The sequence below is a fragment of the Cyanistes caeruleus genome, chromosome 1 (assembly GCF_971803275.1).
Source record: "Cyanistes caeruleus chromosome 1, bCyaCae1.hap1.1, whole genome shotgun sequence".
NCBI classification, from domain to species: Eukaryota; Metazoa; Chordata; class Aves; order Passeriformes; family Paridae; genus Cyanistes; species Cyanistes caeruleus.
In genome coordinates this window covers 119,439,865-119,454,954 of record NC_141701.1, presented here as the reverse complement: position 1 = coordinate 119,454,954, position 15,090 = coordinate 119,439,865, and the positions used below count along the sequence as shown (strand labels likewise).

The 15,090-nt window shown below is 36.1% G+C and overlaps 1 protein-coding gene across 5 annotated transcripts in view; it reads right to left on the bottom strand.

Annotated features, from left to right (window-relative positions):
• SKAP2 (src kinase associated phosphoprotein 2) overlaps positions 1-15,090 on the bottom strand; it is a 183,427-nt gene that overhangs the window by 91,908 nt on the left and 76,429 nt on the right. For all 5 annotated transcript variants that reach the window (XM_086853176.1, XM_086853209.1, XM_086853186.1 and 2 more), the window contains 3 exons: positions 11,084-11,208; positions 10,116-10,179; positions 9,607-9,711 (listed from right to left, as the gene is read on the bottom strand). In XM_086853176.1, the coding sequence (XP_086709302.1) occupies positions 9,607-9,711; positions 10,116-10,179; positions 11,084-11,208 (294 nt within the window). The remainder of the gene's footprint in view (positions 1-9,606; positions 9,712-10,115; positions 10,180-11,083; positions 11,209-15,090) is intronic.

Sequence of the window (15,090 nt, the reverse complement as noted above, 5' to 3'; positions counted from 1 at the left end):
GAAACACAATACAGTTGTTGGCATTTTTCCACAAGCAAAGTCTGGCTCCCAGATGCTTCTCTTGTAACTCCTTTAAAAACGTTATACCAGGACATTTTTGCATTCCCTGTGTTGATCACTAACTGCACACTAACAAAAAAAAATAAAAAAATCAGCAGTTTTCACCCTTTGGGTCTTTTCATTAACAATTACAAACCCACAGTACTGCCACTTTGCACTGTTTATGGCCCAGGCCATTAAATGAAATGATGCTAACTATGCTAAATCCTTTCTCCAACTAAAATGATGAAACAAAGTGAAAATGTTGTTGCTATGATTCACTAGTATCAGGTTAAATCAGAAATATGCAGAAAATTATAGTTGCAATGCAGACTGTTTACATGTACCACGTTTTGGATAACATTCCCATATTAATCTCCACAAATACTATCCCATTCTTTGAGTCTCATACATTGGGTCTGTACTGGGATCGGCCACTCTGGATGTCAGATCTTACTAGTCCTACACGCCGCAAAAAACAGTGCATCCTCAAGAGAAGAGGTTGGACACTGGGATTCATAAGCAGGAGATGACAACTGTTCTCCAGGCAGCTCTCCAGGTCAGTGTGGGATTGACATGCAGTTGTATCTCAAAAGAATCCATGGCTTCTGGAGTCTGATACTACTAGAATTCATTCATAGACAGTACTTTCAGATTGCCAGAGACACAACAAAGTCCCAGTTGCACTGTAAGAGCACTACTTGTATGTTTGAGCTAGGCAGTTTATCCAGGAACTAGGTTTTATGAGTTGCATGAAGTTATAACAAAATCACATCCATCTTAAACTTTCGTTTATTGAATCATCTGAAATTGCTGTTCAACATCTACTGATGGAAATGTGTAACTTATCAGAGAATCACACAATCATTTGGGTGTGGCGTAACCTCTAGGATCATCTCATTCCAACATCTATGCCATAGGCAGGGACAGCTTCCATTGGACCAGGTTCCTCAAAGCTGCATACAACCCACCCTAACACACTTCCAGTGATGTGAGGTATCTACAACTTCTCTGGACAACTTCTCTGGTGCCTCACCACCCTCACAGCTAAGTATTTCTTCCTAATATTTAGTCTTAATTTTTAAGGAACTAAAATTTGAGAGAGGTATGCAATCAAGATAAATTCAGTTAGTATGTTTTTGGACAATGGAAGCATGATTCTCATGCTTTCTGGTAGCTAATGTTTTGTTTTGAAAATGTGATTCCTTCCTTTAATACCCAGTTATATGTTAAGATTCAAGGGAAGAATAATTTTTACAGATCGCTAAGACAGAATGCTTCCACAACCCTAAGATGGAAGTATTGGAACATCTTCTTTAAGGATGTTGTAAGTTCCTGAGATCTTAAACTAGTTTTCATTAAAACACAAACTCGGAATTTTTAGGTGGAGGAAAATAAGATCATCTAGGAAAAGTTAGAACTTCAAACAAAAGGACTGAAAACAAAATATCCACTGTGACAACCACCGCCTTTCTGCATAAGAAGACTGTCCTCCTATCTTGCCAACACAAATCTCACTGACTCTTCAGGCTTCTTAAGATTCTCCCCTTTGCTGCTGAAGCTTATCTATGTGCCTGTACTCTGCACTTCCTTGGGGCATCCCTCTGTCTCCTCTAGGGCACAGCAGACTGCCGAATCTTGCCCTCTCTGCCTGGTCCACTGTGTGGTCTAGGAGACCCTACTGACCATTTTCCTTTCCTAGAAGCAACCATCTTGCTTCTTTCAAAAACTTGTACCCAGTCCAGGCAGCAGCAGCAAAGACAAGGAAACAAGCAGCCTTGTCCTGTGTTACCTTCTTTATATATGTGTAAACTAAATACGACATCTATTGCAAACACAGTACACCGCAACACAAAATGAAATCAGGCATACATGTATACAGCTGGAAAAACTCTTCAAGCTCTGGTTAATTGGTAGTATTTTCTTAGGCTAATTCTTTCACTTTGAGGAGAGCGGGAAGAAAAGAGAGTAGCAAAGTGAAAGGAAAAGACATATACAGAAGGATTTATGCTGATGCATTTCTTAAGGCTAAAAAATTCAAAGCAGATATTTGTATCTACAGTAACAGAATGATTAATTCAGCCTTTAGAGCCCACCTTGCTGGGTCTCATTTGAGAATTCGGTTGTACAAATTATGGTTCCTTAATAGCTACCTTGTGGAAACCAGAAAAGTTGAGAAGCGATAGCCTGAGGCACCATATAACCTCTGGTTGCTCGTTTCTCAAAAAACTCTATCTAACGGTTTTAATAGCCTGATATGCAGTCATTCATCACAAATTCAAAAAATTAAGATTCTCTGACCTATCTATATAGTATTTATCACATTTCTACACAAGCAATAAAATGGGCCAAATATTTATTTCTATTTCTATAAATATAGATAATACAATTGACATTTTATTTCAAACTTGCTAAACTGCAGCAACTCCTCAAATTTATGCTTAATAAATGATCTCACATAACACGACATTTTCTCTGAATGTTTGTATTAAGTGTATTGCACTGCTTCTTAATTAGATAAAAACAGTGCCACCATAGAAAACTTTACTTTCAAAAGAATACACTTTGGGTCCACAACCCATTGAAGACATGCACACATAACAAAGCTTTGTTCACATTTAACATTCTAATTTTGACCTTCTAATTTTAAGCAAGTAAGTTTTAAAATGTCACTAGACAGTAGTTTATTTGGTGGTGTATTTTTTGTTTGCTTTGGGCTCTTGGTCTGATTGGATTTTAGGGTACTTCTCTTTTAAAACCTGAAATACATTAATAAACTTCAACATTTTCTAATGTGAGACTTTGATAAACACAGCCTTTCCAACATGAACTCCTTTGATTTATTCTAACAGTTGACCACAACATCAGGAAGATCACTTCTATTTTCTCCACCTGTAGACTCTGAAATCTATGAAGCCTGAAACATCTGAAAACTATGAAATCTCTCATGCAGTTTCAAGAGAGGAAAATAAATATCTATTCTTAATAGCACACACTTTCCGCTCACTGTAGATACTGTAATTGACTGCTTTGAATCTCGCAACTGACCAAATTTTCTGCAGCAGAGGTATTTCACTGAATAAAATATAAACAAAGAACACTATTCTAAGAGTATTTATCAGTGGACAAACCCACTCTGAGTCCAATCAGTCAATATACCTCTCACATGCAAATCAGATTAAATATAAATACTCAGTTATTATTCCACTTTTACTGGCCTCCTCACTTTTGCAAACGTGTGTGTGATGAGAGAGCAGGGGGTGAATTGCACCATGGACAGTAGGCTTTCTGACAGCTATGGACCACCTGTTGTTCACAGACAGATACTTTATATTCACTTTAAAAGAAATGCAGAAGAGCCTGTGAACCTTATTTTTCCTCACAAAGCCCTGCCACTTCCCACTCAATGGACATCTCTTTCTTTTCACCTACACCAGATTGTTTTACCTCCTATTCCATCACTGACATCCAACATCAATGGAAAGAAGGGCTTCCTCTTCAGATGTAGGATTACAGTAACTGAAGATAATGCCCAAGCTCTCATGGCAAACAAAAGTTGAGGTCCAGGGATCAAGTTCCTAACCACCTTGTGGATGGAATGTCTTTAAATATCTGTCTGGATTCGTAACTCATGTCTCGTGAGCATTTAGTACTAGCTGAAGGATAACTTCAAGGCATATAAAAATCCCATAAGAGTACTGCCTCAAAACCCAGTGACAGAATTCTGACATCAAATTTCATCAAAGCTGCTGGAATTCAACAATATCCAGTTCAAAGAGATTTTTTTTCAATCATTTCCATGTCTGACACTTAGCAGATCCCAAATCCCAGTGATCAAGACAACAAAACAACATGTCTTGGACCTAAAAAATAAAAATTGTTTTCTTTATTACTCTTCACACTGAAACATAGTTCACATCTGCTTTTCACTGCTCTTGTATTACTTTAATTGCTTTTGAATTACAGCCTAGTAAGCACCCTGTAGCACCCTCTTGTCCTTATGCTGGTACTACACCTATCAGCAAGATAGTATGTGCAAAAATATTCCATTTAAACAATAATAATATAATGACTAAACAAGTGAAAAATACTTCTTAAGAACTCTGAGATTGATATGAATATTAATTTTTGAAAAAAAAAAAATTTGAAGAATCCTCACTGTTTTAAAAGAAAAAAGTTTGCTGCTGTGTTCTTGAATCTGAGAAGTGTTTTCATGGAAACTATTCACAAAAATTTTCAGAAATTACTTTGAAAACTTATCTTCAGTACTGTCCTCAAAAATGCAGATCTTAAACACAAGTCTTTTCAAATTCAATTATTCCAGACCCCACTTAATACTTTATACTTTGAAATCATTTACTAATTAAAAGCACTTAGAATTCCTTCTGTGGAAAAAAAAAAAAGATAGCACATCAGCATTATATACAACTTCTGGATGAGAACTAAAGAATTCTTTAACTACTGAAGGCAAGCAATAAACACCGCAAGGAATTTGGGTCATATGCCAAGATATATAATATAATGACTTAGCAGCAATGATCACAGGTAACATCTCAGACTCCATAATCACCCATGTCTCTGCTGACTTAAACCTACTCCTCTGGTTTGCAATGACCAATCAACAGTTTCTTTCTTTAAGCCTACTGCTTTTAGGAACTGATTGTACAGCTGAAATGCACAACTGGGACTGCTTGGCACTGCACGCTGTGTTTTGGCCCACATACCATGACTGTGCTATAAGAAGCAAAGGTGTTCTGCAAAAGAATTTCATTAACACAGTGCTGTGAAATCTTCACTTCTAGTGTCAAGAAGTCAATATGACATTATATCTTGAGAAAACAAATATCTGCCATGAGTGATCATGACTGACAGATGAAACTCAAACTCCACTATATAATCATTACTTCCTTCTCCCCAAGAAGAGGTAAAGAGAACATGTTTTTTTCCACTCCCCACCTTCATGCTCATGAAAAGGGTACAACATCATAAAAGAAGTTGCTTCTTCAAAACTGTAAGTCCAGGAAGTAGAAAGGATGAAGATGGTATTGTTATTTTGCCTAAGTGCAGCAGTTCACTGTTAGGAAAAAGTAAAGCATGAAAGCTGTTTAAAGAGACAACTATAAGAAAGAAACAGGATGTTCATTCTTCATCTTCAATGTCAGAAATGTTATAAAACAAAATCAATACATTTTTTTAAACTATTTTAAATGCTTTTTTTTAAATAAGTAAGCAAATTGAAGTGTTTCTTTGCACAACACACTTCTCATTGCATGAAAGTTAAGACACTTCTTACCTTTTCCTGAACTTTACCTTAGTTACAGAGTTTCCCTACCTAAGCCTCCAGCTACACTGCGAAACAGAATTATTGCCCAGAAATCTGGGCTTGACCAAACAGTTTGGCAGAAGATTGATAAAAGGAATTAAAGGCAAATGCTAAGTTTCCATTCCTGTCATCCTGTGCCCAATCAGAGACTGAGTCCTCAAATGTAATTTATAGAAAACTAAGAAATTATGCAAGTTGTATTGGCTGGAGATCACCACAGAACTGGATTCCAGCATCCTTACTTCTTTCTCACCTGAAAGTTCTCTGTGTAATGGACAGGCTAAAAAGAGATGACACAAAGCTCCAATGCCAGCCCTGTGTCATAATTCATTGCTTCAGGATTTCCAATGTTATCTCTTCTGTAAGGGTGGGTTTTACCTCCATGCAGCAAATAAGAACCACCAAAATAAGAATCAAAACTTATCTTTAGAATAATTTTAATGGAAATTAAACTGTATACCATGGAAAGAACTGCTATAATACAAGTTTGTGAGGAGAGAGGGAACAAAAGAGAAAAGCCAATACAAAATTGGAAATTAAGATTTCAGCCTAGAATAACACCTCATCTCCTGTTGGGTTAGAGTGTGGTAGACAGCACACAAACTGAGCTGAGTTTGAAGAAGGGATTAAGGGGGCAGGCAGTAGTTGGCATTGCAGTTTGGGGTATGTGCTTCACACAGATGTGAAACCACAGAAGACAATACTGAAGGCCCTTAAAACTATGTCACTGAAACCTCAAGTTAATAAAAAAATTCTGTCTTCAAGGGCTGTAACAGACGGGAACAACTTTAAAGCTGGCACATTCTGTTTTATGACAAGGGAAACTCCATTGTTTAAAACACCACTGAGCTAGAAACTCTATGCATCAACACAGCTCTATCCAGAACACAGACTTATTTAATGCTACAGTTTTATGCTACAGCTTGTAACATTCAGCTGTGGACTGCAAAATCATATGTAGTGTACTAAGGTAGAAAATAAATAGCTAATTAAGAAAAATGGTCTTTTACTAACAAAATTTTTCATTTTGCTTAGCCAAGTTTTCCTCCGTGACTTTATTAAAAACCAAAAAGACTAAAGCTTAGTTTGCTGAAGACAGTATAAAGATTTATTTTCCTGAAGCATCTTTCAAGGGAAGTTTTACAAGTTGGTAATTCTTTGAAAGTTCTGATGGTTTTGACTTTACCTGAATAACCACAGTAAAACACTGACTAATACTGAGAACCATGAAAATTATCCTTCCATGATAAATATGAATTTGTATGGGCTATTAAAGAAGAAAGTGACCTAACAGATCAAAAGATTAAATTTCACACATCTCTTTGTACCCCTCCCAACTTTCAACCTGCCAGCAGACAGTACATAGTGTATACCACTGAAACCTATGCTTTGGGCTAACAGACTGTTGGTATTCTGGATACTGGTTTGAACCCATCCAGCTCTTGCCTGGAAAATTCATCTCCACTGTCTCCTGTCACAAGGAGGAAAAAAAAATAGCTAAGCAATGAGATAGCTAGAGAATACAGTGTCAGTCTTGATTACTGCCACAGTTCTCAAAATTTCCCTAATTTCAAAACCATGCAAAAATTTTCATATCCTTTTTTAAATCCAAAAACTCTTTATTCAAATACCAAACAAAGTATTATCAACTGAACTGGCTTAATTTCCTTCTGAAATGCTGGCATAAAGAACACTGGAAAACCACAGAAATGCAAAATTTTACTTACTTGAGAAAAAGCAAATTATAACCAAATAAATGATAACACAGTACAATGAGCTGTGCACCTGAAATTCAGTATTTTTAAAGCTAGTGGATCTGTGAAAACAGAGGATTAGAATCCTCTAACATGAATATGCTCTGAGGATAAAAACAAAGTGGAGATTAATTTATTCTCCCTCTTCACAAGGATCTATCATGCTTGCCTTCTGCACACCAGAGCCTAGCATAGCTTTGCAGCTGTACAAATTATTTTTTTCTGTTCTCTTAACAGGCATTCCAATTTTTTATTTGTTCTGTATTATTACGTAACAGCAGGGATAATGATGCTCCACCCTTTGACCATGAAAGGAAGAAAGCATAATTCATTTACCTGGGAAAATAGAAAGGACAGCCAACTGTAATTAAATGCAACCAATCAGGCCTAATTAAAGGAGACGAGACCAAACTGTAGTGTACCCTTTTACCGTCAAGTTTAGGTGAACAGCTATAAAAGAAACAAATAAAGCCTACTCCTGTGAGGTTTGTCAAGCAGCATTTCATCTAACACACTTCAATATGATATGGATTAAGAAGAAAAGAACTGCTCTAAGGCCTCAGAGCCACAAGTCTGTAATTCCATTTAAGCATATCATTATTAAAGCACATTTATGGAAGAGAAAAGGACAAAATAATCACCTAAAATCCATTTCAAACTTATGCTTTATTTTTACTTAATTATGTCAACACGTCAGAGCTAAAACTAAAATAAAAGGTAAAATGGTCTTTCCTGAGAAGTTCACAATTTAAGTAGGTGAGATGGAAAAAACATAAGATAAAGGAAGATATTCTCTCCTTGATAACAAGAAAATGAAGCACACTCCAAGATCATGGGGAAATAAATTAATTTAACTAAAAACTGAAACAAAATTTCTTGAACTACCCCTCCTTTGTGATGTTACATTTCAGGTTTATTATAAGATAATCACAATGGGCCATAGCAACTCCCAGAAAACTGTCATAAAATGGGATGGAAGTGAAAATACTCTAAATTCCTATAGAATCACACCAAGGCAGCAATTCGCTAAAGACAGCTCAATGCAAAGAACTCAAAGTCTGTATTAACCAATGCCCTTCTCACAGTACTGTATGTATCACTGCTCCAGATATACTTACTGTCTGACACTCATATGAACAGATAAGCTAAGTGAAGCTCAAAAAAAGAATTATTTAACCCAGGATATATGTAGAGTTTCTTTAACAAAAGCATAAGCAAGCATACAAGACTGCTTTTGGTAAGAATCTGTTCAGCATCCACAAAGCACTGTAATAAGGTTTGGCTGTATCTTGTAGCATAAGATTAAGCCCAGTAATGTAGTTTTTATATTCACTACAGAGAGTGTTTCAGCATGCACAACACATTGCATGTCATTTCAGCAGAACATGCACTCTGTGCTGAAGTAGTCTGGGTCCAATTCAAAGACATGGAACAATGAAAAGAAACAGCTCAAACATATGCAATTTTATATCATAATTTTATGATACTCATTTTCATGAGACACTTGTTTTTTCTCCCTTTATTCACTGAAATGGCCTTAAATTGAAAATCAAGATGAAGTGTAAAATGTTCTTTTCTCCAATGGTCAGAGCATTCTACCTAATAGATACAGAAAGTTAGTCAGCATCACATGACACAACTGATTTTTCCTCTCATATTATCGCTGATAATTGAACTGCTCCAAACAGCAAGGGGTATAGAACTCTATTTCATACAAAGTGATTATTAATTGTCATATCATTTCAAAGTATCATTTGTTAACTAAGATAACTGAAAAAATTATTTTTTTCATAGCCTCTTAAAATTTAATAAAGAACAGCCACCTTTCTCCTAGTACTTGAATGTCTATAATCAAGACCTTTTGCCAAGCTCTTTTACTTTTGTTTTGCCATCTGGCAGATACTGTTGGGCATTTAGAGCCATAATCATTTGACCACATTGGAAAATCCACAGTAAAAAGTTTCTGTATAATCATAGCCATGCTGGAAAACATGAAACAGAACAGTGACAATACTCATGTTGCTTTCCTTGCAGTTCATTTCCAGAATCTTTTCAAACACATTGCTTTCTTGCAGGATTATAATACCATGTATTAGGCAGAAGCTGGTAACATTTGGAACGATAGAGAACTTTTGCTTAATACAAATGCCAAAATAAATAAAGAAAAAATAATGGGCATGTTGCTGGAAAAAGCTGTAAGGCTTTTCAATTTTTTAATTAAAAAAAATTGCATACCAGAAAATGTTAATGAGCTGAAAGTCCCCTGAGTTCACTTCTACACATTCTGTGCTATTTTGATGCCCCTGCTAAAGAAAACTGTTCTCACTCAGAACTGAAGGCATTCTTTTTTCAGTGCCAGCAAAATCTGAAATCTAAAAGTATCTAATTTGTTGTGTTACTTTACTCACTTTAAGCTGCTCAGTTATCAAACTGGAAGTAGAGAAGACAAGATGATCACAAGTCACACAGTAAGAAAGAATTCAGCAATACCTTTAACTTCTTCATAAATGCTATCATCTGTCAGTTCACTGCTCACTTGTCCAACATCGTCATATTCCTCTTCCTCCTCCTCAGGAATAGTATTAGATCCTGTATCTATGTAACATCAGTTTAAAAAGTTAACATTTAGTGGAAAAGAATGCCTTAGCAGAAATTTATTCAAAATAAGAACAATTCTTCCATGACCTGCTCCTTCCAATACATTCTGCTTATGTTTTTTTTATGCCATTCAAGGTATAAGAAAGATTCCATATGAAGGAGACTGTATACGGGAGAGCTTTCAAGCTAAATAATATTCTGGGAGAAAAGCAAAAATCTTGAAAAAAGAGAAAAGTCATATAAAAGCTGTAACACAATTGAAAACTAGGACTTGCTACTCAAAACTTGGCCATGTGGGAATTCTACATGTACCTAACATGATAGATACGTAAATGGACAGAACTACTGTCACTAAGCAATTGTATTGGCAATAAAGGCAACTCCTCTACTGGCTGGCTTACCTTGAATTACAAATTTGACTTGCTGTACCCATTCCTCTGCTTCTTTGGGAGTGGCAGCTGTAAACTATTAAATGTTTATTAATAACTACTAGCAGTAATGACAAAAACACAACTAAAATTTCATTAGCAATAAAAAAGAGGGAATGTAACATTCCCGTCACTTCCTCAAGAAACCATTAGCAATTCTTTTCATGTCTTCTGGTACTTTTCTTGCAAGGATGCTTCTTATAATGTACAGCTAATTTTGACAAATTTACGTAATTGAAGGAGAGGATGATGGATTTGAAACTCTGATCAGCAGCTGGCAGCTGTGCAGAAAAAAGCTGCTTCTCTTCATCAATGTCAAAGCCAGAACTGATGAACAAAATTTGCCCTTGACAATTAGAAGACACCCATGAATTTCTTTAGACTGCTGGGTACAGTTTTCTTAAAAATGTTCTTGTCAGACTCCAACACACTACCTGACAGCTTAATTAACTGGCTTTCAACCGCAATCTCAGATATTTAAAACTTATTAAACTTACATTCCATATTGATGTCTGGCTGATAGATCTCTGAATTGCACAGCTGATATGTGTCTTTTTGTAGGTTTTCCTTGAAAAGCCATGACCAATACAATATGTATTTAACACTGATACATATTTAGCTTTTTTTTACTATTTAATTCATTCAAGAAATCACACAGACACACTATACAAGAGATATTAAAAAGCTGATATTGAAATGACCAATAGATAAAGATGATAGATTTCCTTGCTCTTGACCAAAAAGATAATATTTGAACATGTACATACATATGTTTAATCAGATTTTTTTTCCTAATATATGAATATACAATATAAGCAAGCAGGGGTTTCCTTTTTTCATTAAGATATCAGTGACAGTTGTTTCACTGAAATGTTAATTCAGTAACTGGAATTGTAACAGCTTTGTCAATTAAATTTCAAGTCAACATAAAAAAGTCCAACCTGATAAATGCGCTTATCTGGAGCAGAGATTTCAAAACAACAATCTTTCTTTGCATCCTTCCGAAGGGTATTATTCATTCTGATGGTGTAACCCTCTAAGGCAAATTCACCTTTCTGTTGTTTGTCTGTTGGAGATAAAAAACAAAGTTAGTGCTTCATTTACAACAGTGAATGTAAGTGGCTCAGCAGGTTATCGTTTATTCAGATTTTTTTTCTATTTCATGAATTTTACAAAGAACAGGGAGGTTTTTAGCAAAATGATTAAGTGATGCTTCTGGAGATAAAGCTTTATTTTAAGGGAAGATGTACCCAAAAGTACATTGTTCTGTAGGATGCCTAAGGAATTCCACAGGGGGATGTTTGCAGATGGTGGTCTTATTTAGCAAGAAGTGCATGTTATGACACTTGTATCTAGGGAAAGCCAAGAACTGGAACTTGCAAGACACGTTTCCTATAAATCAGTGTCTCTTTCAGGTTCAGTAAACCAATGGGAAAACCTGTCTAGCTAAGAACTTGCTGAGCTCCCTCCTAAACTAACCACTTCACTCAAAAAATAAACTTCAAGCTTCTTTTTAAGCAATTGGAAAAGCTGCTTTTCACATTCTCCCACCCACTCCCAGATGTGCCTCCTTTCAACATGGCAAAAATACAGAATGAATTTTGTTATAAATTCAGGTGTGTGCGTCTGTGTTCATTCCAAAAGCATTTCTCTCAAAAAACAGCAAATGTTTAATTAGCTAATAAAAGTACTGAGCCCTACCACAGTTTATTAGGTACAGCCATGTGGTTGTTTTAAAGACAATTCTACTTTTCAAAGGTTCTGGTTTATAAAAGTATCACTTACAACAGATACAGCTTTAACTACACTGCATGTTGTGCAGGCAGCACCTGCGCACTCCTTTCGAGCCCTTCAAACCAAATTCTACATCGGATTTTATGTGCTCCAGCATATTTGGTGAATATTAAAAACAAACTAAAAATGTAAAAGTAATTAAGTTTTGCAATTGCTGCAGATCACAGTGCAGCATTCAAGTGAAGACTGGCATCACAGTTCACATTTTGCACAGGCAAACAAAGAACGAAGTGTGTATCAAAATCATGCCATTTAGTGTGGGGGTTTTTTACATAGAAAAGCATTAATTAACAATAAGCACCAGGCACAGCAGAAAAACTGCTTTAAGTATTGCAGAATAGAACATAGATGCAAATTCAGCACCCATTGCTTACATTTGTCAACAGAAGGAGAAAACTTCTACAGTAGATAAAATAGGAAAACTATCGTCTTCCAACAAGTTTTCGTCATATTTCTGGAAATTTAATAGGAAAGAAAATCTGTTTCCATTCCTGAGAGGGTAAAAATTGGCTAGCACAGCAATGTGAACATTAATGGACATAAGGGAAGTCACCAGTCAAATACTCTTTTTAGTAATCTTATATGCACATAGACACATATTCTCTGTCCTTTCTCCTTTTTATGAACTCTCACCCAGGGCAAGCAAATACCCAATAACACAATTATATAAGAAAATCTAGGGCACTATTCTATTTTCACTTCTGGTCCCTTCCCCCATGGTAAGTTTCATTCTGTCTTAAATAACTATTAATAATATAGTACTAATATTTTATATTTGCTCAATCCTCCACCCCTATTTCAAACAGCACACACATGCAAAATTCATGAAATCACACCAAGGTAGGTATTAGAAATAATAACTTGCAATAGGCTAACTAGGTTCCTTTTAATGAAATTCTTTTCTGCCTAGGACTGTTATTGTTCCCTCACTTGTGACCTCAGGGAGAAGATGAAGTGAAACACATTAATTTCTAACTCTCCCGTGCTGGAGGTTTATCAAAACCCTAGAAGATAGGAGCATGCAGGCAGAATAAACAAACATCAAGTTCAAAAGGTAAAAACATTTTGTCAAGATAAAAATGAGGCAAGTATTCAAATTTACTCTCTTGGATTATTTCTGAGACTGCTTCTCTGTGACATGGATGATCCCTTTTATGGTAATACACTTTTACAGAGCTAATCTAGAATGATCTTTGCACTGGTACTCGTTCTTTCAAAGAGCATTGCAGTTAAACCGCAAAGACGCTGCACTTTGGAAGAGGATGGTGCATGGCATCATCCAAATATCCCATTTGATTGTTTTTCTGTTTATTCTGTTTTTGTCTTATCTCTCTGAACTCACTAGTTTGGTGCTAATGAAAATTACCTGTAATATATATATATATATATATATATATATATACACATATACACATATACACATATCCTTTGCTATTATAGTCTTTCTGTGACCATTATAGCAATAGACTAGACTTAGCATTGCTGCTTTTACTTCCAACTGTCTTAGCAGTAACCTCTGAATAACTAATATTCAGTAACCTGAATTAACTAGAATAAAGTCTAGTGTGGTGCAAGTGAGGAAATTCTAAAACAATGAGGTACTTCACAGCCCTGACTCAGAACCTGTTCAAGCTGAAAGGCTCAGTATGAATTCACACTCCCTGTGGCAGCAAGCCAGAGATAAGACCCAGTCTCTCCTGAGAAATGGCTCCACAATTACAGAATGGCAGAACACAGGTCAGCTATAGCTCAGCTGCCTGCCCTGATGGTGACAAACAATGGAGGTTTACAAATGCTATTTTCTCTTGCAGGATACACTTTTTCAGTTAGGACTGGAGACCAACCCCACCACCTGAGCACCATGGAGCAAACCGTGACCCACAGCAGGTGCTTGGCCAGGCAGAGGAGTCAGGAGCAGGCTTGAAGGCAGAGCCAACCTGGGATCATCAGACTCAACAATCACCTTGACTTCACTTCTTGGCACAGGCTTGCAGCTAAATGGGTCTGGACAGACCTGGGCGTTTCGTTTCAAGATGCCCTGTGAATTTAGGGCCACAGCAACTCCTGTGAACTTTCACATCATGAGTTATTTTCTGGAGACTGTGCTTTAGGGAAAATTAAACAGCTTCTGATATTTAAAAGCTTTGAAGAGGTAAGATTTTACTTGGAGACTTAAAATTAGATACTGTTAGTTTTTATAGCAGGAGTCAACAGTAGCTTCAAGAAGCACATTTACATTACAGGTATTGAACTTTCATTTTGGATTCCCAAATCATAGCCAGAGTTTTGGTGAAGGAATACTAGGGAGATATATGCTGATGGAACACACTTCTCTGAAGGACAATAACATTTTTTGCTGTCTTTTATTTTCTCAAGATAGTTTTTCTATTCAACAACAGGAAATCCTTAAGCTGTCCCAGAAAAACATAAAACAGAAATGCAAAAAGTGTAGTATCAGTCTCGTAAAAATAAAAAGGATTGTGAACATCATCAAGCTTAAGTTGTCCCACAATGACGCCAAATCTCATTTCAGCATAAGCTGTCCTTTGCTCTCATCTGCTTATCCTCCTCCCTCCGCTTCTTCCCATGTCAGGCACAGAACAGAAAAATATATCCGGGTCTGTGTAGATCATTTTGCAACAGGAATTTAAAATCATAAAAAAGTAGTACAGCAGAGAGGAGAGTCAAGCACTAATTATAAGAAAAAAAAAATAAAAAACAAACCAAAGCTAGTACACAGAAATTTAAGAGAAATAAATATGGGGGGCTGTATTTAACACAGAGAAAGTTCAGATCTGAATAAAATTTAAATATTTCTCTTACATATAAACTTCATTCATCCTAAAAAGAGTTAAAATTGTTAACAGAAACAGGGCCAATATTATATTGGGTAAAGAGAGTCTCAAGGGAAACAGAGAAAAAGCGTTTTGAAGTAACCTTGTGTAACTAAGTCCATGGGAACATTTGAAACAAAGAAGGGTAAACCTTCAATGAGATCTTGAAATTACTGCGTTGTAAATTTGAGGCCTAAGGCGATGTGCTTATATTATTAGCACATGCAAAAAGAATTAGTGCATTCTGAAGAAAAGAGAGGACTTGGATAGTAGAAAGGAAAGAAGTTACAGAGAAAGACATAAGGAACAAAGGCAAACAG